Below are 27,066 nucleotides of genomic sequence, written 5' to 3'. Positions count from 1 at the left end.
GGAAATAGTGGGCTAGTAAATCAGATAGTCTTATAATGGGGGATTTTAATTTCCCAGATATTGACTGGAATTTGTGGGTTGGTCATTTACACACTAGCAAAGCTTTTGAGGATTTATTGGATGATTGTTTTCTACATCAGCATGTTTGGAAGGCAACTAGAGGGAGTAATAGTCTTGATCTGATTATCAATAGTGATTCTTCATGCATTAAGAATCTGCAGATAAAGGAACCACTAGGTGGCAGTGATCAAAGTGTGATAAAGTGGGATTTACTCAAATAGGTAACTACCATCAGGGGTAAAGGGAAGGGTTTTTCCTTTCGTAAAGATGACTATGATGGTCTGAGACAGTATTTAAATTCTGTACAGTGGGACCAACTGATGATGTTACCAACAGCAAATTCAAACTGAGAAACATTCAAAGAATTTATCTTGGAAGCTACTAGGCTTTACATACCAACTAAGAAATATTGTTCAAGGTTTAGGCCTAAATGGATGTCAGATGAACTAATAAGACATATAGCAGAGAAGAAAAATGCATGGGATACATATAAATTAATGGGTGACATGGAAGCCTATGATAGATATAAGCTGGTCTGTAACTAAGTCACAAAGGAGATTAGGCAGGCAAAGGCAGATTATGAGAAATCCTTGGCAAAGTATGCAATGTAAAACAGAAAAGAGTTCTTTACGTATGTAAACTCTGGAAGGAAAGGGATGAATCAAATTGCTCCACTGGATATTGATGGTTCAACAGTTAAGGATCCTGCTCAGGTGGCTAACAAACTAAACGAGTATTTTGCATCTATATTCACACAAGAGGAGTTATTCAGGAAGGAGAATGCCAGAGGTGAAGTTAACTCTGGCAGTGAGCTAGATGATTTTGTAATAACTGAGAGGAAAGTAGAAGAAAAATTGTTGAGGGTAAACATAAAAAAGGCACTCGGGGTGGATGGGATCTATCCAGTTATATTAAAGGAGGCAGCAAAGGAAGTAAGCAAACCCTTAGCCATAATTAGGACTCAGGGGAGGTTTCCATAGACTGGAGATGTGAAAATGTCACCCCAATTCACAAAGGAGCATCAAAGGCTGACACAAGTAATTATAGACCTGTTAGTTTAACTTCTGTTCCAGGAAAATTAATGATGGCACTGGATAAAGAAGCACTGCAGGATCATCTTGACAAGACTTCAGTTATAGCTCGGACACAGCATGGTTTTGTTAAGGGGAAGTCTTGCCTGACCAATTTGATTGGATACTACGATACAGTCACAAAAGAACTGGGTGCAGGGAATAACTTTGATATTATATATTTGGATCTTAGAAAGGCTTTTGATACTGTTGCACATGGAAGACTGCTGTACAAATTGGAGCAGTGTGGCATTGGAGACAAATTACTGCTATAGATAAAGGGATGGTTGAGGGGAGAAGATAGGGAGTGGTAATCAATGGACACTGCTCATCGTGGACTAATGTTATTAGTGGAGTCCCTCAGGGTTCAGTGTTGCGTTCATTGTTGTTTTCTGTATTTATAAATGATATTGATGATGGTATATCTAGCTTAATGTCCAAGTTTTCAGGCGATACAAAGGTAGGCAAGGTTCTTAAGGAGGCTATGATGCTATGCTGCTGCTGCAGCAGAATCTGGAAAGATTGAGCAGATGGGCTGAGAGGTGGCAAATGAAGTTTAACCTTGACAAATGTCAAGTACTACATACGGGAAAGAGTAATCCCAGAGCAAAATATCAACTCTGTGGTACTACACTGACAGTGGTAGAGAACGAAAAGGACCTGGGCATAATGGTGCAGGCAGATATGAAGTTTTCTGAGCAGTGCAGACCGGCTTCAAGAGTAGCTCATGGTGTCTTGTCAATGATATACAAGAATTTTGCTAGCAGGGGATAAGGAGGTGATTATCCCCTTGTATAAGGCAATGGTCAGGCCACACTTTGGGTACTGTATACAGGTCTGGAGGCCTCATTTCAAGAAGGATGTAGAGCTGCTGGAACGAGTACAGAGAAGGGCAACAAGATTAGTGAATGGAACAAAGGGTTGCTCTTACGAAGAAAGGCTTAAGTTTTGGAAATTACAGTGTCTGGAGACTACGCACCGGCGAGGTGATCTGATAGAGGTGTATAAAGCTTTGAATGGTTTGAGTATGCTCAATGCCGATGGGATTCTTCCTCTTGCTCAGAATAATCACCTGAGTGGGCATAAATTCAAATTGAGGATAGACAGACATATGATAAATGTGCGGAAATTTGCCTTTAGCAAGCCGGTAGTTGGTTAGTGGAACAGACTTCCATCACTTGTGGAAGTTGATAGCCTAAATAAATTTATGGCTGAGCTGGACAGGTATTTGGAACGAAAGGAGGGATGAAATTGGAGTGGTTTTTTTTTTTGTTTTTTTTTGACTGATGCTGCATAAGCTTGCTTTCTTGCATCATATGCCTCTACTAATGCTAATCATTCAGATTAGAATTGAGACCATGTATATTTGTGAAATGGACTAGGAAGTGATATTGCACTACCTTGAATGAGCAATGCTTAAATAGACAACATTTACGCTTTGCACATCAGTGTAAAGCCCATCGTATTATTCCCAGGGGTTTTAGATTCAAGGAACAGTTCTTCTGTGACCGTATGAGGTGTGCCTGCTTTGGCTTTGGTCTGAAAACGGTGGAAATCTGGATTGGTAGTGTTCATCAAGAATTAAAAAGGACATCATGAACAAATCCAGGCTCATGCAAGAATTAAGAGGTTTGGTCCCTCTTCCTATATTTTCTACAATGGTTCATGTTTTGTGTTCTCAAGTCATGTGTTTGATTGAAGCGTATTGTGTACGTTAGCAGAATAAATTTAACTCTTTATTATGAAAAACATATACTGCTAGGAACATACGTATCAGAGATTACTCGCAGTTTGTTTTGAACTTGAGTAGCAAACAATTATCTAAGGAGCAACATGATCTCTTGACCCTCAGCATGAAGTTTGCAGTCCTTCCTTGTAAACCTCCCATTACACATTTGGCTATGGGTGTGGAAGCATCTCTCGACAAGCTACCTGAAGAGACTGCTAACGTAATTCCCTTTAAAACAGCTTCGATTTTGCAGCACATCCGGCCTTTTACTAATAAACTCAGACGATGTCAACGGAAAGCTCTTTCTTCTTCGTGCAAAGATGGCACTATTGTAGTTTTGCCTGCAGATAAGGGGCGGCGCACTGTTGTCCTGGACAAGTCAGAGTATATTCGTAAATCCCTCGCTCTATTACAGGATCGGGAGGTTTATGAAACTGTGCAAGACTCCCCTGTGAAAGTGCTGGAGAAGTTGGAATCCAAAGTTAATAAACTTGTGCATTCTTGGTGTTTAGCCAATACGATTACCAAGAGCATCCACTGGAAGCTTCATGTGACACGTTATCGACTACTGCAGTTTTATGGACTTCCAAAGATCCATAAACCTGATGTTCCTTTACCGCCCATTGTTTCTTGTTGTCATACACCTACGTATGAACTTTCTAAACATGTTGCCAAGTTATTAGCACCCCTTGTTGGGAAAACTGTTTACACTGTTTCTAGTAGTATGCATTTTCTGTGTATTATTAAAGATTTTATTATTTCTGAGAGTGATGTTATGGTCTCCTTTAATGTGGTTTCTCTGTTCACTTCTGTTCCTGTACAACAGGCTATTGCCTGCGCGAGACATCTTTTGAGCAGGGATACCACATTGGGAGATAGAACCTTGCTCTCTGCAGATGATATTTGTGCTACTCTCAATCTGTGTTTAACAGGGGGCGTGATCATGTTCAATGACTCTCTGTTCCGCCAAATAAACAGTGACCCCAGGGCACAGCTCTGGGGTCACTGTTAGTCCTATTGTGGCCAATATCACCATGGAGGAACTTGAGAGTCAGATTTTCTTGAACTTACCTATTCCTATCACTCTCTGGTGTCGTTATCTTGACGATATTTTTGCAATTGTATCCCGGGGATCAGAATCTGGGCTGCTGCAATATCTCAATTCCCTGTCGCCCGTCATTCAGTTTACGATTGAACTAGAGGTTGATAATACCCTTCCTTTTTTGGATGTGTTAGTCCAGCGCGTGGATTTGCATTTAGTAACTTCTGTTTTTAGGAAGCCAATGTGCGCAGGCCAATTTACTAATTATGGCTCTGCGCACGCCCCTGGTCATTTACGTAGTACTGCTCGCACCTTATTCTCCCGCGCTTGGCCGCACTCTAGTTTGACTGGTGACAGGCAGTTGGAGCTTTCAAATTGCGGCTATCCACCTCATGTTCTAGATAGATGTGAGCTTCAGGCTCACGAATTTGTTACGAAATCTAACCCGCCTCATGTCAATCAATTTATCTCTACCGTCTACATCCCCTGTTATCCAGGCATATCGGAACGTCTTGTTAGGATTTTGCTTCACCATCATATACGATGTGTGCAATTTCCAGGGAGGAAATTACAATCTATTATTTCTAAGGTGAAAACACCAGTTCCTCCTTTCCTACGGAGTGGTTCCATATACTGTATTATGTGTCCGGATTGTGAGGGATGTTATGTAGGTGATTCTGGTAGGAGATTAAAAGATCAGGTTTCGGAGCATGAGGTGGCTCTGCGAACCGCTAATTTTGAACGCTCCACAGTCGCAAACATTATTGGGTTGAGCAGCACAATCTTGATCCCCAACGGGATATTGAAATCGTCGACTGTTCACGTGATTACCGCCAGCACTCATGGCTTGAAGCACTGCACATAGCCATCAATAATAGTACAGGTGACCCCTGCTTAACGCTGATAATTCGTTCTGGAAAAACAGAGCGCTAAGTGAATCTGCGCTAAGCGAGCTAGGCATTCCCATAAGGTAACATATGTATTTGTAAGTTGCGGTTGGTGCCATAGGATATTTCCTAATCAATAATAAACGGTAGTGAAAAGATGCACAAATGTCGGTCAAAATATTTAATATTCAAATATTTGTACATATAAAATATTCTGCATTACATACGTATATAATCCGTAGTAATTATATACTACGTAGTAATTATATATAATGTGTTAACTATTTACGCATCAAAATTAAACTTAAAATTCCACTTAAAATCATGAATTTAATTGATCTAAATTGATTTTAATTGATTTAATTTAATTGATGAATTTAATCATGAAAAATGTGTCGATTTTGGGTTGAACTTTGGCCCTCTTCCAAATAAAATAAAAGGGGTATTAATTTTAAATCCCCCGCAGCGTTACCACCCAACAATAAAGTCACCCGATCCTTCGCCACTTTGAAACCTGAGTGATTACTAGACTTCGGATAAATGCATATAACGCAGATATTTCAAGCAATATACTAGATAATTTTTTAAAATGTTGATCTGGGAACTACGTAACAAGTCACTGTACTGCAATTAAATTAGCGTGCGATAAAATTTCACTGAGCATGGGAAAATTTCTCAAGTCGGTGTGGGAAACGTTTTAATGCTGTTTTGCTATTCATTTTCAAGTTATCGACTCCATCAAATTAAACGATTTCGTTAAGTATGCCAAAAGTGCAATCTATAAAAGAGCGTTATAGTGATCTGTGACAGTGTTATAGTCAGATACTGGTTATAATATGAGAACAGCGTTATAGCGAATCAGTGTAAAGCAAACAGCGTTATAACGGGGGCCTGCTGTACTATGAATCGGATGAGGGGAGTACAATTACATACTCCCCTATTATAGAATGTACTGTATTGCAGTGTGATGAGTGCTGGCGATCATCACGTGTACGTAATTCTGCTTTACCGACACCAGACTCATGATACATGATCATGCCTATCTGACTTGTGCTATTGTAACCATTAATATATACTGAAGTACACCATTCACATACTAGCTGATGAAGAGGCACTCCGCTTCGAAAGCTACTATCCATGTATTTTAACGCTTTTTTCTATATATATATTTTAACTCTCTTTTATCCTATTTTATTTCTGTTTTATGAAATATATATATCATTATGTATATGTATATATCATGTATATATCATTTTTATTTTAATAAATTTATTTTAACTAGTTAGTCGGTCGTTGCAAGAAACTTTGATGATATAATGCAACCCGACGCATAAGGACTGTTTTCTAATACTGATCACTCAGAATATCAAGGTAATCAATGGCAGTAATTCACCCATTCAGGGTGATGATAGAATAAATTTATTTTAACCACTGAGTGATCAGGTTTATCCAGTGGTGCAAAAATTGTGGAAATAACATTTGCACCTTGGATGCCATGTTTCAAGATGATATTGCTCCAATGTACACAAGCAGGTGTCCAATCTTGGTGTGACAAGATACAAAACCGAGGCTAAGCATCTCCCATGGCTTGCACTATCACCAGACTTAAATGTTATTGAGCCACTTTTGTGGGCATATTTGGAGAGGAGAGTGTGAAAGCAGATTTCCTTCACGTTCGTCACTCAAGGAACTTGAAATCTTCCTCCACGAAGAATGATCCAGTATTCTTCTTAAGACAGATTTATTTTATTCTATTCCACATGAAATACAAGCTGTTATAAAAGCAAAAGGGTGGCCTAACACCATATTAGTGCTACCTGTAATTCTTATCACAGTTATTTCCATTATTTGTATAGATATAACTACATTTTGTTAAAACTACAGTAATGCACAAATTGTCTTAATTTCTCTAGTGTGTTGCTATCCCTTATCTGTGTTTCCAGCTAATTATAGACACAGTTTGCAATAAATGGCAGCAAAAAATAAGCTTTGAAAATTTGATGAGATTCTTGGCCACCTTTGTCGAATTTTAGCTTGCAAAATCCAAAATTGAAGAAATTCTCTGGAAATTCAGATCCTTAAATTGTTAAAAATAAATCAAGCGATGTATAAATACATGAGGGAATATTATTGCATAAAAAAAAAAAAAGTAATGACAAGTTTTTTTCTTACAATATTTTTGGAAGTTTGTATACAATAATTTTTTATTTTTATTTTTTCCCCCATTTTTTTAAATTATGAATTGATTCTTGACAATAATTTAATCTTAATTTTGGGCAATCAAGTGAAAATAAGAACATATATTTTAAAAAATTTCTATACAAAGTTTCATTTTTATAAAACTTCAAAAACTCATTCAGTGTAAATTGCAATTTCTTTCCTGAGCACTTCATAATTACTAGAATTTTAAAACTCTCCTTTGTGAGCACCATTTTTCTCCTGCCCTCCAGAAGAGTAATTTAATCAGTTCATTCACTTTGTTATATTTATAATATTTTTGTAATTAGATTGATAATAAACCTTGTAATCAGTTTATTTGACTATTACTTTACCTGCCCTGCAGGCCTAATGATGAGAGTGATAAGTGTTTCTGTTGGGGTGTATTTGATGTAATTGCATAATTTTCAATAATACAACTTAATCTATCACGTGGCATGTTAGTACTGCTTATTTAATTCATTTCCATGTGTGAATACGAAATACTCACACGAAGTACCTCATATTCGAAGTACTTTGTGTTGAGTACTTCTCTTCTAATTAATCCTCTAATGATTTTTAAGTTTTTATGGTGTCAAGTTTATTTTAATGTCATTTGGGGGGGGGTGTACACAAGTAAGCACCCTTGTTCCATATTGTCTTTCTCATGCACATTGAACTCTGACGTTTTCAAATTTCCAGTACCATTTAAGAATTGCCTTTTTCTTGTCAAAACTTAATTTTGTGTTCTCTGTCATTTCTGTTGGTTTCAGCCGATCTGAAAAAAAAAAAGAAGAAAAAAAAAGCCAATTCAGTTATCTAATTCTTGAATTCTTAAAATGTGTATACATAACTTTTACTCATCCTGTATATATATATATATATTATTTATTTATTATTTTTTTTAATTATTAATATTTAACTTTTTTTCAGGATGGCAGACCCTATAAGCACTGCAGTATCTGTGGCTTTTGTGTAAAATGTTCTTATATTCATTGCAATCAGTGCAACTTATGTGTTCTTACTGATCATATATGTGGTCAAAAGCCTAAACCTGGAGCCTGTCATCTGTGTGGAGAACTTGGTCATAAGAGGAAAGTGTGCCCAAATAAAGGTGGTAATCAAATCAGGCAAGTTATTTTCATATATAATGTATATATTTTCAGTGGGCACACTATTCTTTAGCTTTCTTGTGAAACTATTTTGTTTTCCTCTGGAATAATGCAGATGTTGGGATTTAAAAGACAGTATGGCCTTTAAAAAGTAAAATATGAAGAAGTTCATATTTTTGGCTGTATCTTACAAAAATGTAAGATATAGCCAATTCTCAATTTACATGGTATATATAGTCCTAAAAATGATTTTGTAAACTAAGAGATAACAGATAATTTCCCATAAAAAATAATGTGGAGGAGGTGGGGGGTTCACACACCAATGAATGGAATTGAACTCTCAAATTATAGGAAATTACAGACATTAGAGACATTTATTTATTCATGTAAAACATGGCAAGTGTTACCAAAAGTGATTTTTATGTAGATTTTAAATACATATCAGTTGAGAGAATGATTTTGCTGTACAGAACTGCTACATATTGGTGGCTATGTTCTTGTTTTGTTGCTTTTTTTAATTTTTGAATTTTATAGTTTTTTTTTTTTTTTTTTCATTTCAAAATTTTTATTTCATGTTTGCTTTTAGCCTTCTTTTGTTTTGTGAAACCTAAGCGAAACTGTCAATTTGGTGTTTTATTGTTATAATTTAATATTAAAAAAAAAAAAAACAGTTTAAAATAGAAAACTGTAAATGTATAACCATTTGTATGTAAGCATGATGACCTATATAACATTTAGTTGCTTTTAGTGAATTCACCGAAATTCAAAACGTGCAGAATTTTTAATAAGAGAGAGAGAGAGAGAGGTTCAAGAAAAATTAATACTCAAACACCAGCCAAGTATTTAATGAAATAGAATAAAATAAGATGATACAGTAAACTGGACTATTACAATAAGTACTAAAAGAAATAAAATTAGTATGATAAAACAATTAAAAACAATACTAAAATCGTTAAAATAAGTTAAAATACCAGAAATCCGAAGCTTTTGGAGACAACTGTCTTCGAAAGCTTCGGATTTTCGGAGACAGCTGTCTCTGAAAGCTTCGGATTTCCGGTATTTTAACGATTTTAGTATTGTTGTTTTTAATTGTTTTATCATACCGATTTTATTTATTTTAGTACTTATTGTAATAGTCCAGTTTACTGTATCATCTTATTTTATTTTATTCTATTTAAATACTTGGCTGGTGTTTGAGTATTAATTTTTCTTGAATATGGAATTTCCCAGCCCCATAGGCCTGTTTGAGAGAGAGAGAGAGAGAGAGAGAGAGAGAGAGAGAGAGAGAGAGAGAGAGAGAGAGAGAGAGAGAGAGAGAGAGAGAGTGTGTGTTGTGAATTAAATTTAGATAGATTGTGATTGAATTTAAGTTTCATTTTTCTATGTTATACAATAGAATATTACTCTTGTCTCCTTGCATCATTGACAAAACTTCACGAGCTGGCTGCATTGCTCATGGTTTCAGTTAAATCTGAATAAAAAAAAAAAAGGAAGAAATCATCTGAAAACTTTTGACTGAAATTTTTTGTTCATCTTTTGTAAACTAAGTGGCCATAATGTGTGCTACTATGTTGCATACATTATGTGGAACAACATGCCAAATGCACTCTGGTATTAAATTATAGTTTCTTTTTTTTATGTGTAGTTTGGAGCTAAATTTAATTTAACAGTTTTTTTTAAAAATGCTAAATAATAGGATGATGTTTCAGAGGACATACCCAAGGTATTTCTGTGTAATACAAGATATGGAATAGGTATTATGCTAGCTTCATGCACAGTTGTGATTTTAAGTGATGCTTGAAATGCAGTGTAATCAGACGTCTACAACATAAGCATGAGAGCAATGTGAAGTGCATAAAACGAAATGTGAAAATATGTGTAGCATTTCAAATTGCCACATATTCTCTGTCATTTATTCTGTCTATATCACTATTAGGAAACAAAATATGTTTACAATAGTAGGGAAATAGCAAAAAAAAAAAAGAAGAAAAAAAGATGTAGAGGAACAAAAACAGTAGGCATTCTTAGTGAAATTGGGCAGAGGGAAAGAAACGAGAACTTTGAAAAGTGTGCCATTTTTGGATTACTACAGATTACAGTAATTAGAGTGGCTTCAAGCTACATCACAATGAAGTGACCTGTTCTAACAAAATAATTGTTAAATTGAAAGCAGCTTCCTCTCACTCCTAGTGTTGAAAGTTGACTCTGTGGGATACACATTGGGCATCTTCTTAACCTGGCAAAATGTTTTGCACTTTTTTTTTTTTTGTTTGAAGGGTAATGACTGAAACTTTCTCTATCTTCCTAAAGATAGACCTACTTTTACTCAAGTTATTTTTAATATGATATTTTTATGGTTTTCACAAAGAAATGCATGAAAGAACCACAATGGTGTAGCATGCCACTTTTTTCTCCCCCAACTTTCAGTTTTTGCATGCACACGACACTTCACAGATGAGCATCCTATTTTTCAATTGAGTTGAATGATTACTGTTCTAATTCACCACTTTCTTAGAGAGAAGTGACATTATTAGTTTAATGGTCTCAATCTTTGAAGCAATCAATGTTTTAGGTCTTTCCCAGGGTAATCAATGGATTGAGTTTTTTTTTTATTTTATTTTGATTTGGTAGTTGTTGGCGCATCGGCTTCTGTGGCCATATTGCACCTCCCAAGGTTTTTGCAGTACTTTGATCCAAGCCCGAGGCGGGAATCGAACCCGCGACCTTTGGGTTGCCGGGCAGGTACTTTACCCACTCGGCTAGCCCGGTCGGCTCTATGGATTGAGTAAGCTAAATGTTGACTGCATTCTTCCTCTTGCTGAGACTACACCCATGAGGGGACATAAATTTAAGTTGAGGTAGGATGGTTGCAGGATAGATATGCAGAATTTTGCCTTCAGCCAGCAGGTGGTTTGAATAAATTCAAGGATGAACTAGACAAATTCTTGGAGGGTGTGGATGAGTGAAGTGTGTAGTTATTTATTTTTTGTTTGGCTGTTGCTTTATAAGCTTGCTTTCTTGCATTATTTGCTACTATTAATACTACCCTGAAAACACGTGAGAACCCTAGAAAGAGTTTCTTTCACTGTAATTGTTTTTGTGAAGAGCTTCAGTTGTTGATAATTAGTAAGTCCAATTTTGTTTTTATATATATAGATAAAATCTATTGAATCTGCTCCTCCAAGAACCTGCTTTTTTTTTTCTTTTAATTCTATTGCAGAATACATATTGTAATCTGTAGACTTCTGGTAGCAGCAGTATACTAAACAGAAATAAGAATACTAAAAAGAAAAAAGTGTAGGTTAATTTAAATATGTGTGTGTGTGTGTGTGTTTTTTTAAAGAGAATTTGTAAAAGAAGATTAAGTTACTTTGTTATCTGTTGAGCAATGCATGGTGTAGTAGTCTGTTTAAGCTGCAATGAGCATCAACCAGATTGTGAGACAGATTTTGTATCAGCCAATAGTATGTAATTGAATGAAATAAAGAAATACAGTGTAGTCCATAAGTAAGGAAACTATTTTGAATAACCTGATGTAAATATGTATAAGTTATTTGAAAAATAGTTTATAATCTTTTTTTTTTTTTTTTATCATTGTTTTGGTATAATTTTAACATCAGAAAAGTGCCATGAGCCTTACAACGAAGGAGACAATTTAAATTGTAAAGTGGCATGCAAAATATGAAAATGCTGCAGAGGTTGCACACCAGTTCAAGAAATATTTTTGACATAAACCACTCACAATAAATAGCACTGTAGTACCATAAAACAAATTTAAGAGATTTGATGAATGTGCACAATCTAGCAAAACCCGGTAACCCTTGTATCTCAAAGACATCTGCCAATTTTGAACTTGTAATAGAGGATATTGAAAGAATTCTGAAAAAGATTGCAAAGAAAGTAAAGTTTGCAACTTAAAATATCTAAAACAAGCTAAAATAGAATAACAAAGGAACTTAAATACAAGGTTTATCATAGCATATTGCTAAAAAGTTTGAAGGACAGCCCAAATAGACTAGAATTTGCTTAACAGTTTTTGGCCGTGGTGTTACAAATCGAGCTATCAGTTTTGTGAACTGATGAAGACACATTTAAACTAAATGGATCTTTTCACCATACTGGTGTTTTTTTACTCTATTAGCAACCTCCATTTATTTTTTAATAAGGATTTAAATACTCCTGCCTTAATAGTTTGGGCTGGAATTTAGACAGTAAGTTTTCTTGGACCTTTTTCTTTGAGGGAGCCATGACAGGAGAAAGCTACCTTAGACTGCTAAAAGACAAAATCATCCATTAATGCAGTCCAGAATCAGCTTTTAGCATTGCATTTTTATGCAGGATGGATTACCAGCTCGCTAGGCAAAATTGTCTGCAAATTTTTAGACAATAAGTTCCCAGGTAATTGGATCAGATGGCAGGGTTTCATTGACTGGCCACCATGCACTTTCTGGAGTTAACACCCTCTAATTACTTTTTTGTGGGGGTTCTTAAAGGATAAAGTATTTATTAATAAGCACAGGTTTCAGCTAGAGCTTTAGCAGCCAATAGTTAGAGAATTTGGGAAATTTTCTGAGGAATTGAGCCTTACTGTCTGTTGAATATGGCCACCAAAATGGTGGCCATATTCAGCAGATGTTTAAAAAGATATATATATATTTTTAAAGATTATGTTAGCATTAATTAAAATAGTGTTATTTATATTCAAACATGTTTTTTTATTTATAGACTATCTGTATATAAATAAATAAAACAAAGTTTTTTAAGCTACAGTTTATTGCATTTCATCAATATGCATCATTTCATCATCATCATCAGCCATTTTCAATCCACTGCAGGATGAAGGCCTCTCCAGCAACTTTCCAGTTCCTTCTGTTTTGAGCACTGGCCATCCATTTACTACTCTCAAAAACTCGTGAATTTCATCTATCCATCTCCGCCTTTGTCTTCCAGGTTTTCTTCTAGCTCCTCTTGGGTACCATTCTGTTATTTTCTTAGTCCATCTGTCATCATGTCTTCGAGCTATGTGTCCTGCCCAAGACCATTTTAGTTCTTTAGTTTTGATAAGAATGTCCTTTACTTGAGTTTGCTGCCTAATCCATGTGTTTGTCTTCTTATCTAACAGTCTGATTCCCAATATAATTCGTTCCATTATTCGCTGTGTAGTTCTTAGCTTCTCTTCCGTTCTTTTGGTGAGTGCCCAAGTTTTACTTCCATAAGTCATGGTGGGGAGTATTCATTATTTTACATTTCAGACAAACTGGGATATTGCTCTTCAGTATGTGACTATATTTCCTGAATGCTATCCATCCAAAATTTATTCTTCTCTTGACTTCCAGCCATTTATCATTATTACAACTAATAACTTGTCCCAGATAAGTATATGACTCCACCTTTTCAATTACTGCTCCTTCAATCATTATTTCCCTTTCCGTGGCATACTTGTTCATCATTACTTTTGTTTTAGCCATATTCATCTTTAGTCCAAAATCCTTACTAACTGTGCATAACTGATTAAGATTTTCCTCTAATTCTTTGGGATCGTGGCTTATGACCACAATGTCATCTGCAAATCGTAAATGGTTTAGGTACTCTCCGTTCACATTGACTCCTTTCTGCGACCAGTCTAATCTTCTGAAAGCTTCCTCAAGGGCAGCAGTAAACAGCTTCGGAGATATTGTGTCTCCTTGTCGAACTCGTTTCTCGATTTTAAATTTGCTACTGTCTTTGTCTAGTCTAATAAAGGATGTAGCACTCTCATATATTTTCTTCAAAATCATAATATATGGAGTATCTATGCCTTGTCTTTCCAGTGCCCGAAACATTGCCTTATGCTGTATGGAGTCAAATGCCTTTTCATAATCCACAAATGCCAGGCATAATGGTGTTTTATATTCATTTGCTTTCTCCATTAGCTGTGATATTACATGAAGGTGATCCATAGTTGAGAATCCTGTCCTAAAGCCAGCTTGCTCTTTCGGTTGATTCTCATCAAGTATTCTTTCTAATCTGTTAGTAATGACCCTTGTGAACAACTTGTAGATATGGGATAACAAGCTAATTGGTCTATAATTTCCAATTTCTGATTTATCTCCTTTCTTATGCAGCAAAACTATGATTGCATTATTCCACTGCATAGGCATCACACCTTTTCTAATGCACTTTGTGAAGAGCCTTGCCAGTTTTTGTGTTATGTCTCTTCCTCCCAATTTTAACAACTCTACAGTAACTTCATCTTCCCCCGGGGCTTTCCGATTCTTCATTTTCTTCAATGCATATTCTACCTCATCAGGAAGAATATCGGGTATGTCGTGTGTGTTGCTAATTTGCAATCCATCTTCCCCACTGCTGGTATCATTCCCTCGCTCCTTGTATAATTCTCTATGGTAGTCTTCTGCTATTTGAATTATGCCTTCTCTGCTGTTTATAAGTACACCATCGCTATTCTTCAGTATCATTTGTCTTTCTGTATTACTGCTCATGGCTGCTGATTTAAATCCTTTGTTTTCCCTTAATGCTTGTTCTACTTTTCTTGTGTTAAATCTTCTTATGTCCTCTCTGAGTCTCTTTCTAATGGCTTTGCATAACTCAGTATACTCAATTTTCTCCCTGTCAGTGTTTTTCTTGCTCTTCATTTGTTGTCTTCGGTTCATCATGACAAGTGTTTCTTGACTAATTTTTTCTTCTTTGGATTTCTGTTTCCCTATAGGTTTCTTGGGCTTTATCACTTTCAGAAAGTTGTAATATTCCTCGTTGATATCTTGGTCCTGAGCAGTCTGCAGAAACTCAAACTTGATCTTAAGTTCCAGTACGTACTGCTTTTTCTCCTCCTCTGTTATTTCAAAGACCTTTGTATTATTTACTCGAGTCAGTTTTTTCCTTTCCTTTCCTACATCTATATCAAGTGTACATCTTACCATTCTGTGATCACTTCCAACATTTACCTTATTCAGGACGGTATCATCATTCACAATATGTCTTCTGTTAGTGAGGATGAAGTCGATTTCATTAGTTGTTAATCCATTTGGACTCTTCCATGTCCACTTTCTGTTCACCCTTTTCTTGAAAAAAGTGTTCATTACTGACATTCCTTGAGATTCTGCAAATTCCACAAGTCTTTCACCTCTTTTATTTCTTTCACCAATTCCAAAATTTCCTATAGTTCCTCTTTCTGCACTGTTTTGCCTTTTTCCAACCTTAGCATTGAAGTCCCCCATAATAATAGTGTAGTGGGTTTTCTGCTCATCTAGAAGACTCTCAATTTCAGTGTACATTTCTTCAACCTCTTCATCATCATGGCTCAATGTTGGTGCATAAATCATTATAATCTTTAGCTTGTACCTCTTAGAAATCTTGAGTATTAGTCTTGACACCCTTGGTGATGTACTTTTGAATTCCAAAATGTTGTTTTTAAAATCTTTATGGACCAGAAACCCAACTCCACCTTCACTCCTTTCACTGTTTCCATTGGTGTACAGCAGATTTCCACTTGATAAACTTATAAGTGATTCATTTCTTCTTCTTGTTTCAGCCAAACTGATGATATTCCAATTCACATTTTCTAATTCCTTTTCCAGCTCTAATATCCTGTCTTCACCGATGAGTGATCGTACGTTATAACAGGCCAAGTTCAATTTCCGTGCATGGCAGCCTGGTCGTACGCAGAGATTCTTAGCACCCTCTGCCTCCACTCTGTTACGTACATCAGTTAGTCAACATTAATTTGGAAGGGAAGTACGAGAATGCCATTTGGACAGTTCTGGAGGTTGCTAAAGCTGTTCTCCATTAAAAGTCTTCAGTTTCTAAAATTTGGCAAGTGTGCATTCTGTTCCTGGAAAATTAAAGTTTGATAACAGTCATAGCTGCTGATTGGTCTGTGTCACACCAGATTGCCTTAGTAAGGTATTGGATAACCTGTTCTTCAATCTGGGCTTTGCAATTAACTGCATAACTTCTTTCTTGTACATTATGCATTTATTATGTTTATATTCTGCACTTAGTATAAAGAACAAATTCACATGCCTATCATGTCAGTGTTCGCTTTAGCTAGTACCTTAAGTTCATTAACTAGCAGTAGTGTGCAAATATGTGAGAATGTCTATGTATGTTTTTTTAACCATAACATGTTGAGCAACAATATAGGATGTGTTAATATATAATTAATGTCATCAATGACAGGATAGTGGTAGTGGTTTTTCCACATGATACTCATTTGGAGAGGTTTGTCTACTTGGGCTGTAAAACTAGCCAGTCTATCATAATTTGCTAATTAAGAACATTTTTCCATTTTACTGGAGTAACCTTTACTGTTTTTTTATATATACCATAATTAGATAAGTTATAGTGCAAGAACCTCCATAGTTTGAAAATCGAGGCAGTACCCGGCCAACCGTACTTCCGGTAAAAATAAAAAAACATATATAATAGGTTAATTAATATAATAAGCCTTACATGGGAAAAGGTATTTTGCAAGGGACTTTTTCGAGGGCTAACCCCTACAAAATATCCATCCCTAGTTAGACTGAGCTATCAGTTTCTGTTGTCATCTGCTTGTATAACTAAGACCAAAAAGAGTCCATAATGACGGATATAGAGTCGATCCTATAAGGTAGAATGCTAAGCGTTAAATCGATAAAGATCACGGGGGGGGGGTACCCGTATAGTAACCCCAACGATGACACTAAGATACATACATTACCGTAGCCAGTAGCGGAAACAACTAAAAGCCTGTAAGTCTAAGCACCAGTTGTATATAACCGCTGCACTGTCAGCGCCACCTAATGTGTCAAATATCTGCTGACAGGCCTAAATTAAGATAAATAAAAGGAAAAAAGACGCCCTCTTTTAGTAGTGAAAGCAATTCTAATAAATTCTCAGATGAAGATAAAACAAAGTAGAAGAGAAACGAATTAATTCCTACTGTAAAAATACATATAGGTACGACTTTTTTAATGAGTGTAAGCTATATATAGCATGTTAATACAGCAGTACCTAGTATGTACATGTATATACATAGGCTAAGCAGTAACAGCCACGCTCAATCGATACCAGTGTATAAAACCAGCTACCCATATTATCTTATACCAATATATTAATTCCATTAAAACCGAGAACATATTCCAACTAAGTATAATTCAGAGTTAGATATGCCAAATGGCTTCCATAGTATCCAACTTGTTTAAATTATCGTGATATTTATTTAGGGCTATGGACAAGGCAGTATTCATATGTTTAATAATGAAATTATGCGGGTAACCATTATCTAATAATTTATGCTTGAGATCGATAAGTGCGTCAATAACGTCACTAGTATTATTACAGATCTTTAATCTTCTGATACATTGCGCCACTATTATGTTTTTAAGTATTCGTATAGAGATATTTGTAAACCAACTGGTTAGGTCTATAGTTTTGAAATTGAATTCCATGTGCTTGTCAGATACCTTGGTATGTAGGTTATTATCATTAATATGTATATCTATATCAGATAGGTAGCGTTGAAAGAGTCACTCTTGTTAGTGACCTCTAGAACCAATTCATGTGGGTAATGCTTAGTCGCATCTGTATGGAAGTTAGGATAGTTGAACATGATTAGGTCATCAATATATCTGAACATATTGATATCTTTATCGAAATTAGTTTCATAGTGGTGAAAATATAGATTGGCAATGAGACAAGGGCTACTCGCCCCCATGGCGATGCCTGTATGTTGTATAAAAATGTTGCTACCATTATAGATGTAGCTGTTAGCAATACAAAGATTTAATAGATTATCCCAGTAATTACGTTGGCAGGGTAAGATATCGCTAAAATCAGTGAAATATTTATTTAAAACTAATTTTAAACTATCACGAGGAATGCTAGTGAATAAGTTTTTGAAATCATACATACTGATATGCTTGATGTTATGCTTATTACTATTTATGAATGTTAAAATAGGGCAATTATTACTAATAATTCTAGTGAATTCTATAGTATTGAAGATAATGCTTAGCAGTTCAACTAGTTTTTTATGCGGGACCATTGAATAGCTATTCCTGCAAGATGTTATAAATCTGAAACTAATAGGCGATTTATGAAACTTGGGTATACCATACAAAATACAGGTGGTAGATGACTTTCATCAACCGGTGAAATACCACCACTTTGCTTATTGGAGGCCTGAAGTGGTGAAACCCATGTTTAGTCTCTAGAGCAAAGTTTCCGGCATCCCCCTCTCCCCATACTTCTCCTTCAACCCATGCACGGTACTAAGTACTATAGGTTTTGATACCTTTCGTGTTTGGGATTTTCATTAAAAAAAATAAGGGAAGTTGGTGTTGCAGTTATTCAGTTTTAACTTTTTATGTATAGCTAGTAGCTTTTTGGTAATGGTGCCACGGTTGCTATTTATTTTAGCGTATGTAGCACTGCTATATAGTTCATTGTGCAATAGAGAGGCGTAGAATTTTTTGCATATGAAACTGTATTATTGGCGGCCTTGTCTATCGTAGTTATGATAAATGTATCCTGTATCTCCTTTAATTGCCGCTTAATTATATGCAGGTTAAATATTTTATTATCTCTATTGGTATAGTGCATCCTACATATATTCTTCCTATGTATAAGCTGATTAAGGTCATAGTAGGTAAGTACCAACCATTTATAGAAGGCCTCTAGTGGGAAATTATACTTATATGCAAGTTTAAGGCAGAATTGCATAAGGTCAGAGTGTAACTGTTTGGTAATATAGCTGGCATTAGGACTAGTATTAGGTCTATATTTAAAACCATAGGATAGTACAGTACGCAGTTCCTGGTATGGCACCAAGTTGAGATCACCAGTAATGATGTGCTTATGGTGCATATCTACATAATCCTGGTATTGTGGCAGTAGCAAATGTAGCCCTTATCTAAGTTGCAAGCTAGTTGTTTATAGTTACAAGCAGTAAGCCCAAAAGGTGTGTTATAACTGAACCTAGTTACTATATTCATATTTTTGAGAGGAAAATCGTTAATATGCTTATTTAAGATATCCTTAAAAGGTAAGCTGTCAAATATAATGTTACAGAATTTAATATTAATATATATGCCATGAATAACAGGTTTATTACTCAAGCGATATTTAAAGATATCCTTGAGTAAGTGGTCTAAGTGCTGGTTACGGTGTAGATATGTCGAGTTAATTTTATCCAAGGCTTTAAGCTTACTATGCTTGAGGCCAAATACAATATCATGTATGTATTTTCACTTTGAGTTCCCGGGTTTACGAGTTTTTTTCTCCAAGTATCAACAAAAACGAAAATATGAACATTAATTGCAAAAAATGAATGTTAAACATTCATAAATACTACATTCCAAACCACGCGCGTAGCTATACAATACAGTGTGCCCCGCTTTACAATATTAATCAGTTCCAGAGACACCATCGTATCGTTAAAATATCGTAATGTGAACCCAATAACACATTGTTTTTTGGTAATTCGTTTCAAGATCTTGGAAGTTGAAATTTTCGCTAAATGTAATTTTTAAGGCCATATAAAAGGTCGTGGGCTTGGTTTGTAAATTGTATTAGTTACCAATTCAAATCATTAAAATGCATACACTTTCATCATTATCATATGTTCTGTTATAAGAATCAATTTTAAATGCCTTTGTGATATTTTTCTAAAGCACATTTCTGGAGGTCACAACCATAAAACAATAAAAACAATTTGCACTTTCTGGCTTATTGGGCTTTTCTGTTATGAAGATCGAGTTTACTACCCATTTATAACTGCAAGCAGTTATAAACAGGTAGTAAACTCTATCTTCTTGCATTTGGGAAAATACCGATAGCTGGAATTGTGTGGTTTTTTACGTTATTGTTTAGTTGATGATGACAATGAAGAATAAACATTCTTTAACATTTTGTAAGTCGTAAATAATTTCTCTATTATTATAATTTGCTTGTTTTACAGGCTACATTTTCATTTCTTTTGATAAATCAATCAATCAATCAGATATCAAATTCTCTGAGCAGTGCAGACGAGCTGCAAGAGTAGCTCATGGTGTCTTGTCAATGATATACAGGAATTTTTCTAGCAGGGAAAGGGATGTGATTATTCCCTTGTATAAGGCATTGGTCAGGCCACACCTTAAGTACTGTATACAGGTCTGGAGGCCTCATTTCAAGAAGGATGTAGAGCTGCTGGAACGAGTACAGAGAAGGGCAACAAGATTAGTGAATGGAACAAAGGGTTGCTCTTACGAAGAAAGGCTTAAGTTTTGCAAATTACAGTCTGTAGACTAGGCATCGGCGAGGTGATCTGATAGAGGTGTATAAGGCTTTGAATGGCTTGAGCATGCTCAATGCCGATGGGATTCTTCCTCTTGCTCAGAATAATCACCTGAGAGGGCACAAATTCAAATTGAGGAAGGACGGATGTCGGATAGATGTGCGGAAATTTGCCTTTAGCCAGCGGGCAGTTGGTTTGTGGAATAGACTTCCATCACTTGTTGAAGTTGATAGCCTAAACAAATTTAAGGCTCAGCTGAACAGGTATTTTGAACGAACGGAGGGGTGAAATGGGAGTAGTGGTTGTTTTTTTTTTTTTTTTGGCTGATGCTGAATAAGCTTGCTTTCTTGCATCATATGTCTCTACTAATGCTAATGCTTTAAACAAACAAATTAGCTAACTAGTTTCATTGTTGAAAACGTAATCCCTATTTTTAACCTTATGTCTATGGGAAATAAATTCCCGCTTTACGAGCGTGCGCTAGGAACAAATTAACTCGTAAAGTCAAGAACTACCTGCACACACACACACACACACACTGGTGTTCAAAGAAAGTGCATCACCTAGGAATTTCACATTTCTAACCCTTTTTCATGTGGTATGTTACATTAATGACTAGCATCACAAATAGAAATATAATAAACAAAAGATATTTATTAATAGTTAAGGCAAAGCTAAGTAGTATTTGACAGGTGCTCTTGAATTCCGAAATGAGCACCTGCAACCTTTATACAGCAGTTTTGGTAAACACGACAATTATGGCTGAAATGTTATCAGAAGCCCTCAATTTGCTTCAGTTTATCATTTCAAATGGAAAACAAAATGAAATGTTCACCAGGTGCAAACTAATATTTAGTTGAACTATCTCTGGCCCTGATGACAGCAACACACTGTCGAGGCATTGACAAGATCAATTTCTGAAGATAATCAATTGATAGTTCATGGTTCCAAACACAAATTATGGCTTCCTGAAGTTCACTAAGGGTCTTTGGTTTCTTTCTGGCAACTGCAGATTCCACACAATGCCAGTTCTCTATAGGATTCAGATCCGTGCTGTTTCCTGGCCAGCTAAGAGTTGTAATGGACCGTTCTTCAAACCATTTCTTCATGTGTAACAAATGCAAAGACATTACTGTCGAACCACTAATGCAGAAAAAAAAAAAGAAGAAAAGTAACTACAGAAGTGACTACTTACACTTTTCGCCCGATGACAAGGAACAGAGTTGTCCTGAAAAATGCAGTTACTTGGTAGGTTGAAATGGTTTCTAATGGTTGGCAGCAATTTGCCTTCCAATATAGCCAGGTATCCACTAGCATTTCACTGTAGACACCATATAGACTGGATGGTATTCTTCTCCCACGTCTATGGCGAATCGTTTGTCTCCTATCAGAGCCATGCAGGTTGAATTTCTTCTCATCTGAGAAAATAACTGACTTCCACTGCTCTGGGGTCCATTTGACATGCTCCTTACACCAAATTAATCAGGCCTTTTTCATTTCTTTGTGTGAGGAGGAGGGGCTTCTTCTTAGGACGGCGGGATACATACAAGTCTATTTTTGAAGAGGTGCACTTGCTACCACTCCTGTATGTTCTTCCCACTCTCTTTTTTTTAAGCTCAGACAAAGAAGATTTACGGTTTTTAAGGCATAAGCACTGCAAAACGCGGTCCTGTTTTGGCATAGAGACTCGTATGTGTCCGGTTCCTTTTTTCCTATCAGCAGAACCAGTATTCTTGAGTTTGGAAAGAAATCTACTCACTGTCGACTGGTTACAAGACACTCTATAAGCAATATGATGGGAAGAACATCCTTCCTCACGTAAAGTAACAATAGCACCCTTTCTTCGTGGCATCAACTGCATGTAACTCACATCCTGACAAAAGCAAGGAATGAAGTGCGTGCTTATATAGCTGAAAGTAACAGCTGATGCAATATTACATCATTACCTACCTATCTTATCTGATGGAAATCAGATAAGATTGACACGTCTGGAAATCTATAAATATTGCCATATTATTCGGATGGCAATTACAATTTTAAGGGGTGATGCACTTTCTTTGAAGACCTGTGTGTGTGTACACACACAGCAGACTCTCGACTTACTGGGATACTTCAAGACTCCAAAGGGGGAAAAAATGTCCACCGGAAATCATAAAATTCAAGTAATAAATTAAATAAAATAGGTTTAAACAGATGTTTTGCAAGTCGTAAATAAGTGACAAGAAGTGGTATTATTAGTCATGACTTGGAGATAAATGTGCCTATTATCCCACAACCCCTGCCGCTTAAAAAAAAAAAAGAAGAGAACAAATGTTTAGTTTGTTTTAGTGTGCTGTGTGGATTGTTGCACTACAAAAAGACAAATTTTGTTTCATTATTTATGACAAGGGTGTAAATTTTTTTGTTTAGAAATTGCAAAAATGATGGGTTTAACTGAAAGCACAACTCAAGGGAATTGTGCTTTCAGTTGAACAAAAACTTTAAATTATTCAAAAGTTTGAAAAGGGCGTGTTAAGTTTTTCGCTTTTTGTCTGTCGCCATATTTTTTTTTAGGTACATTGCTGAACAATTTGATATTTTTGGATTAACTGGGAAATCGATTATCCAGATTTTATTTTTACTGTCTATCCTGGAAAATCAAGAGTCTATTGTATATATATATTTTTTTTTTTTATGTTGAAAAACAATTTATTATCTTTGTTTATGAAAATTAATCCCATTGTATAAACAATACAGTTCATTTTGATTCCCTTTTCAGAAAAAAGAAGAAAAAATGATTATATGCTGATTTCTGTTATCACATCAAAAAAAAAAAAGAAAAGTTGAGGCAAAAATATCACTGATGTATAAAGAAGCAATAAATTCTGGTAGTGACTTGATCCTGTAGAAGAATACTTGCACAGGTGTTAAAACACAGGCCTCATGACTATCTGAAAATAATGGTACGTGGTAGTACCATTATTTTCAGATAGTGGCTGTAATTAATTTTATAAAACTTTATACAGTATACATTTTGTTAGTCAAGAGATTGTACATTCTTGCACAATGATTAATGCAATAAAATATTTAGTAAATTCCTATCCAATAATTCCTCAGATTTTTGTGTCATTTCCTCAAAAGTTTGCCATCCCTGCCTTGTAGCAGTCTCTCTCAACTGGTGATAGATTCCACTGGTTGCAATTGATTCACATTGCTCTAGAGGCTATCTTTATAACCTTGTACCTTAATAATGTTTAATTATTTTTTCAAGTTCAACCTAATTCTTTAACCTTTCGTAGTAAAAGTTCCAACTGTGGTATTTTGCATACCGCACATAGGATTATGTGGGTATGCAATAAAATTACGCACTTTTTTTTTTTTATTGATAATCAGCTAACTTTTTTTTAAGGTTTCTTTCTTCTTGTTTCAGGTAATTTTTTTAAAATCACATCATATTGATTTGCAGATATTTGTGCAATCTAAGTGTTTATTTACTAATGATGTAATTTATAAATGTGTGGTTTTACATAAAATCAAGTGTTCGTGGTACTGACTACAGTATTTTTCTATTAATGGGTGAAAAAATAAGTCACTACAGAGTTTTGCTGCACCAATACACTTTTAAACTTGCTGAAGTTAATGCTTTCACATAACTGTTTGAATTACATAATGTCTTTATATGCTGGGATGGCCACCAGGCAAGGGAAGTTTATGTAGGTTTGCTGTGTTTATTTTTACCTGAAAACATAAATTTGTTTTTTGTTTTTATTTATAAATTCATATAAAAATTGTGTAGATGCAAGCTTGCTCAGTATTAATAGTAACTGAAATACAGTAAACCCCCGCTATTTGCGGGGGTTACATTCCTGAGAAATGCCGCGAATACCGAAAACGCGAATACTGAGTTATGGCTTCCAAGGGTTCCGTTCCAAAGTATGAAATATATAAGAAAAACTAGTCTAAAATTTTTTCTGTGTATGTATTATATGTACCTTCATAATATGACTATGTACATAGTGAAATGCAAGCATATGGCATCAAAATGAAAATAAGAAACAATTTAATATTAAATGTAATATTTAGAAATTTCAAACCAGCGCCGTTTCTAGCTAAAAAAAACTTATCCCGCCAGTGCTGTCGCCAGTTTCGCTAAAGTGTTGATAAAGGAGTTTTGCCTTTTCATGAATGATGAGTGAACTTAACGGAATTTTATTTTGAGTTCGGTCTTCTATCCATAGATTTAAAGCTTTTTCCATTTTTTCTAATTTAACATCACGAGTTACAGAGCAAATTTTTGAAGGAATTAGCGCGTTTTCACGGACACTACGGCAGATTTTTTCTTCCGATTTTTTGATTGATCATACCGTTGACTCATTGATTTTATAATGTTTTGCCACTGAGGAGACACTTTCACCATTAGAAATTTTGTCTAATAACTCAATTTTATTCGCTAATGTCATCACCTTCTTTGATCTTTTCACATTTCCCTTGTTATTCGTAGCCATATTTTTGTACGGGTTAGAAAGAACTTGTCCACAATAAAGTCACTTTCTTTCGTTAACACGCTCGAAAAAGTGTTTTACACTGCAAAACGGTAGATTTGTCACTTTTGTAAGCATATCAATTTATAAATTGATAAATTTATTCAATTTATAAGCATATAAATTAAAGGCAAACAACGAAATCTTCCATGACAAGCGCATAACATGTACTGAACAAGGATTAGTGAGAAACATCCACGCTCGCAATTTTGTCACCCCTCTTCCCCCATCCACCGAGCGCTGTTTTGACCAGAAAAGATAATTTTAGCCACTCCCATGTTTTTTATGGTGGAAAATGTTCACGGCGATTTAAAATTCACATTTTTTTAGGTTTCATTTTATATTAAATCAGCGACCACGAATACGCGAAACTGCGAATACAGATACCGCGAATAGCGGGGGTTTACTGTACTGTATTTTTTCTTTAAAAAATCGATCTTCCAATGGAATATAATAATGCATTAATTGAATTCAGAGCATATATTTTTTTAATCATCATTATTTTAAAGCTTAATGTATAGGTACTACTGAATTAACTAGGAGATCATTACATGTGAACAAACTTTCCTATATACATGCCTTTTATATCAGTAAAAATTAAAATATTTTCATTCAGTATTTCTTTTTTTTTCCCCCAAGAAGATTTGAGAACTTGTGCAAAGCAAGTTTTTACTCTCTAAATGATTATTAGATGTTAATTTTTGTTTGTAATATTCTAAATTACTAAATCAGAATTACAAGTAATTGACACTTAATTCCTCATAAGGCTAGAGCTTAAATTAGGAGACTTACATTAAAATTTTAGATTTTGCTCTATCAATGACAATGTTTTGGAGTTTATCAAGCCTTAAAAGGAAAAAAAAAAAATAATAATAATAAATAAATGGCAGAGTTACCTTATGACACAGGGTAGTTGAACCTAGAGTAACAAGGTAATATTTTTATTTATCTATTGAAAAATATTTAAATTTAATTTTGTGTTAACGTTCAGAAAAATGGTGTATATCCTGGGTACAAAATGTTAAGCAATCTTCAAAAATAATTTGCATTGTGTTCTGTGGAACATCAAATTTGTCACCTGTGCACAAGTTGCATTTTTTACGTGATATCATAAAGCTGTATATTATATTGCCATTATAGATTTTCCTTTACCTAAATTTTTATATTTACCCCAATGGCACTGAATCATAACTTGAAAGTAATCTTCAATTTCATTTTCCTTATATTCTTCTAGTTATAGTAATAGAAGTGTGTGATGCAAGAAAGCATATGAATATTATGTAGCACCAGCCAAAAAAAAAAAAAAAGTTCACACAATCATTCCATCTAAAAGTTTGTCCAGTTCCTCGAATTTATTTAAACTATCAACTTCCACAACGATAGATGGAAGTTTGTTCCAGCAATTAACTACCTGCTGGCTAAAGGCATCCGCACATTTATTTTACAGCTGTCATTTCTCAATTTGAATTTATGCTCCTTTAGGTTCGTAATATGAGCAAGTTGAAGAATCCCATCAGAATTCAGCGTGCTCAACCCATTCAATGCCTTATACACCTCAATCAGATCACCTTGCAGGTGCCTAGTCTCCAGCCTCTGCAATTTGCAGAAATTAAGCCTCTCTTAGTAAGAGGACCCCTTTGTTTCCCTGACCAATCTAGTTGCCCCTCTCTGTACACATTCAAGCAACTCAACATCCTTGCTAAAATGAGGCCTCCAGACCTGTACACGGTACTTAAGGTGTGGCCTGACCATTGCCTTTTACAAAGGGATAATCACCTCCTTTTCACTGCTAGCAAAATTCCTGTATATCATTGACAAAATCCCATGACCTGCTCTGGCAGCCTGTCTTCATTGCTCAGAAAACTTCATATCTGACTGCACAATTACTCCCGCAAGGTGGGAAGGAGCAGCAGCGCGTAGCACACACTTCTTGACTAGACCAGGGTTCGAGCCCTTCACCACCAAATACGGAGGATGCGGAAAGGTCAAGGAATGACCACTGCATATCCCGGAGCAATATGGCCTTAGTTGCTAATGCTCCTAAAAAACCAACAAACAACAACAACAACAATTACTCCCATGTCTTTTTCATTTTTTACCACCCTAAGGGTAGTACCACACAGTTGGTAGGTTCCTCTGGGGTTACTTCTACCCATATGCAGTACTTTGCATTTGTCAATGTTAAATTTCAGTTGCC

The 27,066-nt window shown here is 35.4% G+C and overlaps 1 protein-coding gene across 1 annotated transcript in view; it reads left to right on the top strand.

Moving 5' to 3' along the window:
- Positions 1–8,229, top strand: part of LOC150078259 (rRNA N(6)-adenosine-methyltransferase ZCCHC4) — a 109,157-nt gene extending 100,928 nt beyond the window's left edge. Inside the window, exon 8 of the mRNA XM_090384770.1 lies at positions 7,918–8,229. Within this exon, the coding sequence (XP_090240896.1) occupies positions 7,918–8,169 (252 nt within the window). The 3' untranslated portion in view covers positions 8,170–8,229. The remainder of the gene's footprint in view (positions 1–7,917) is intronic.
- Positions 8,230–27,066: the final 18,837 nt, after the last annotated feature.

This window comes from Mastigoproctus giganteus, chromosome 11, assembly GCF_048544385.1.
Source record: "Mastigoproctus giganteus isolate SK-2022 chromosome 11, ASM4854438v1, whole genome shotgun sequence".
Taxonomy (NCBI): domain Eukaryota; kingdom Metazoa; phylum Arthropoda; class Arachnida; order Uropygi; family Thelyphonidae; genus Mastigoproctus; species Mastigoproctus giganteus.
This window is presented reverse-complemented; position numbering and strand designations above follow the sequence as displayed.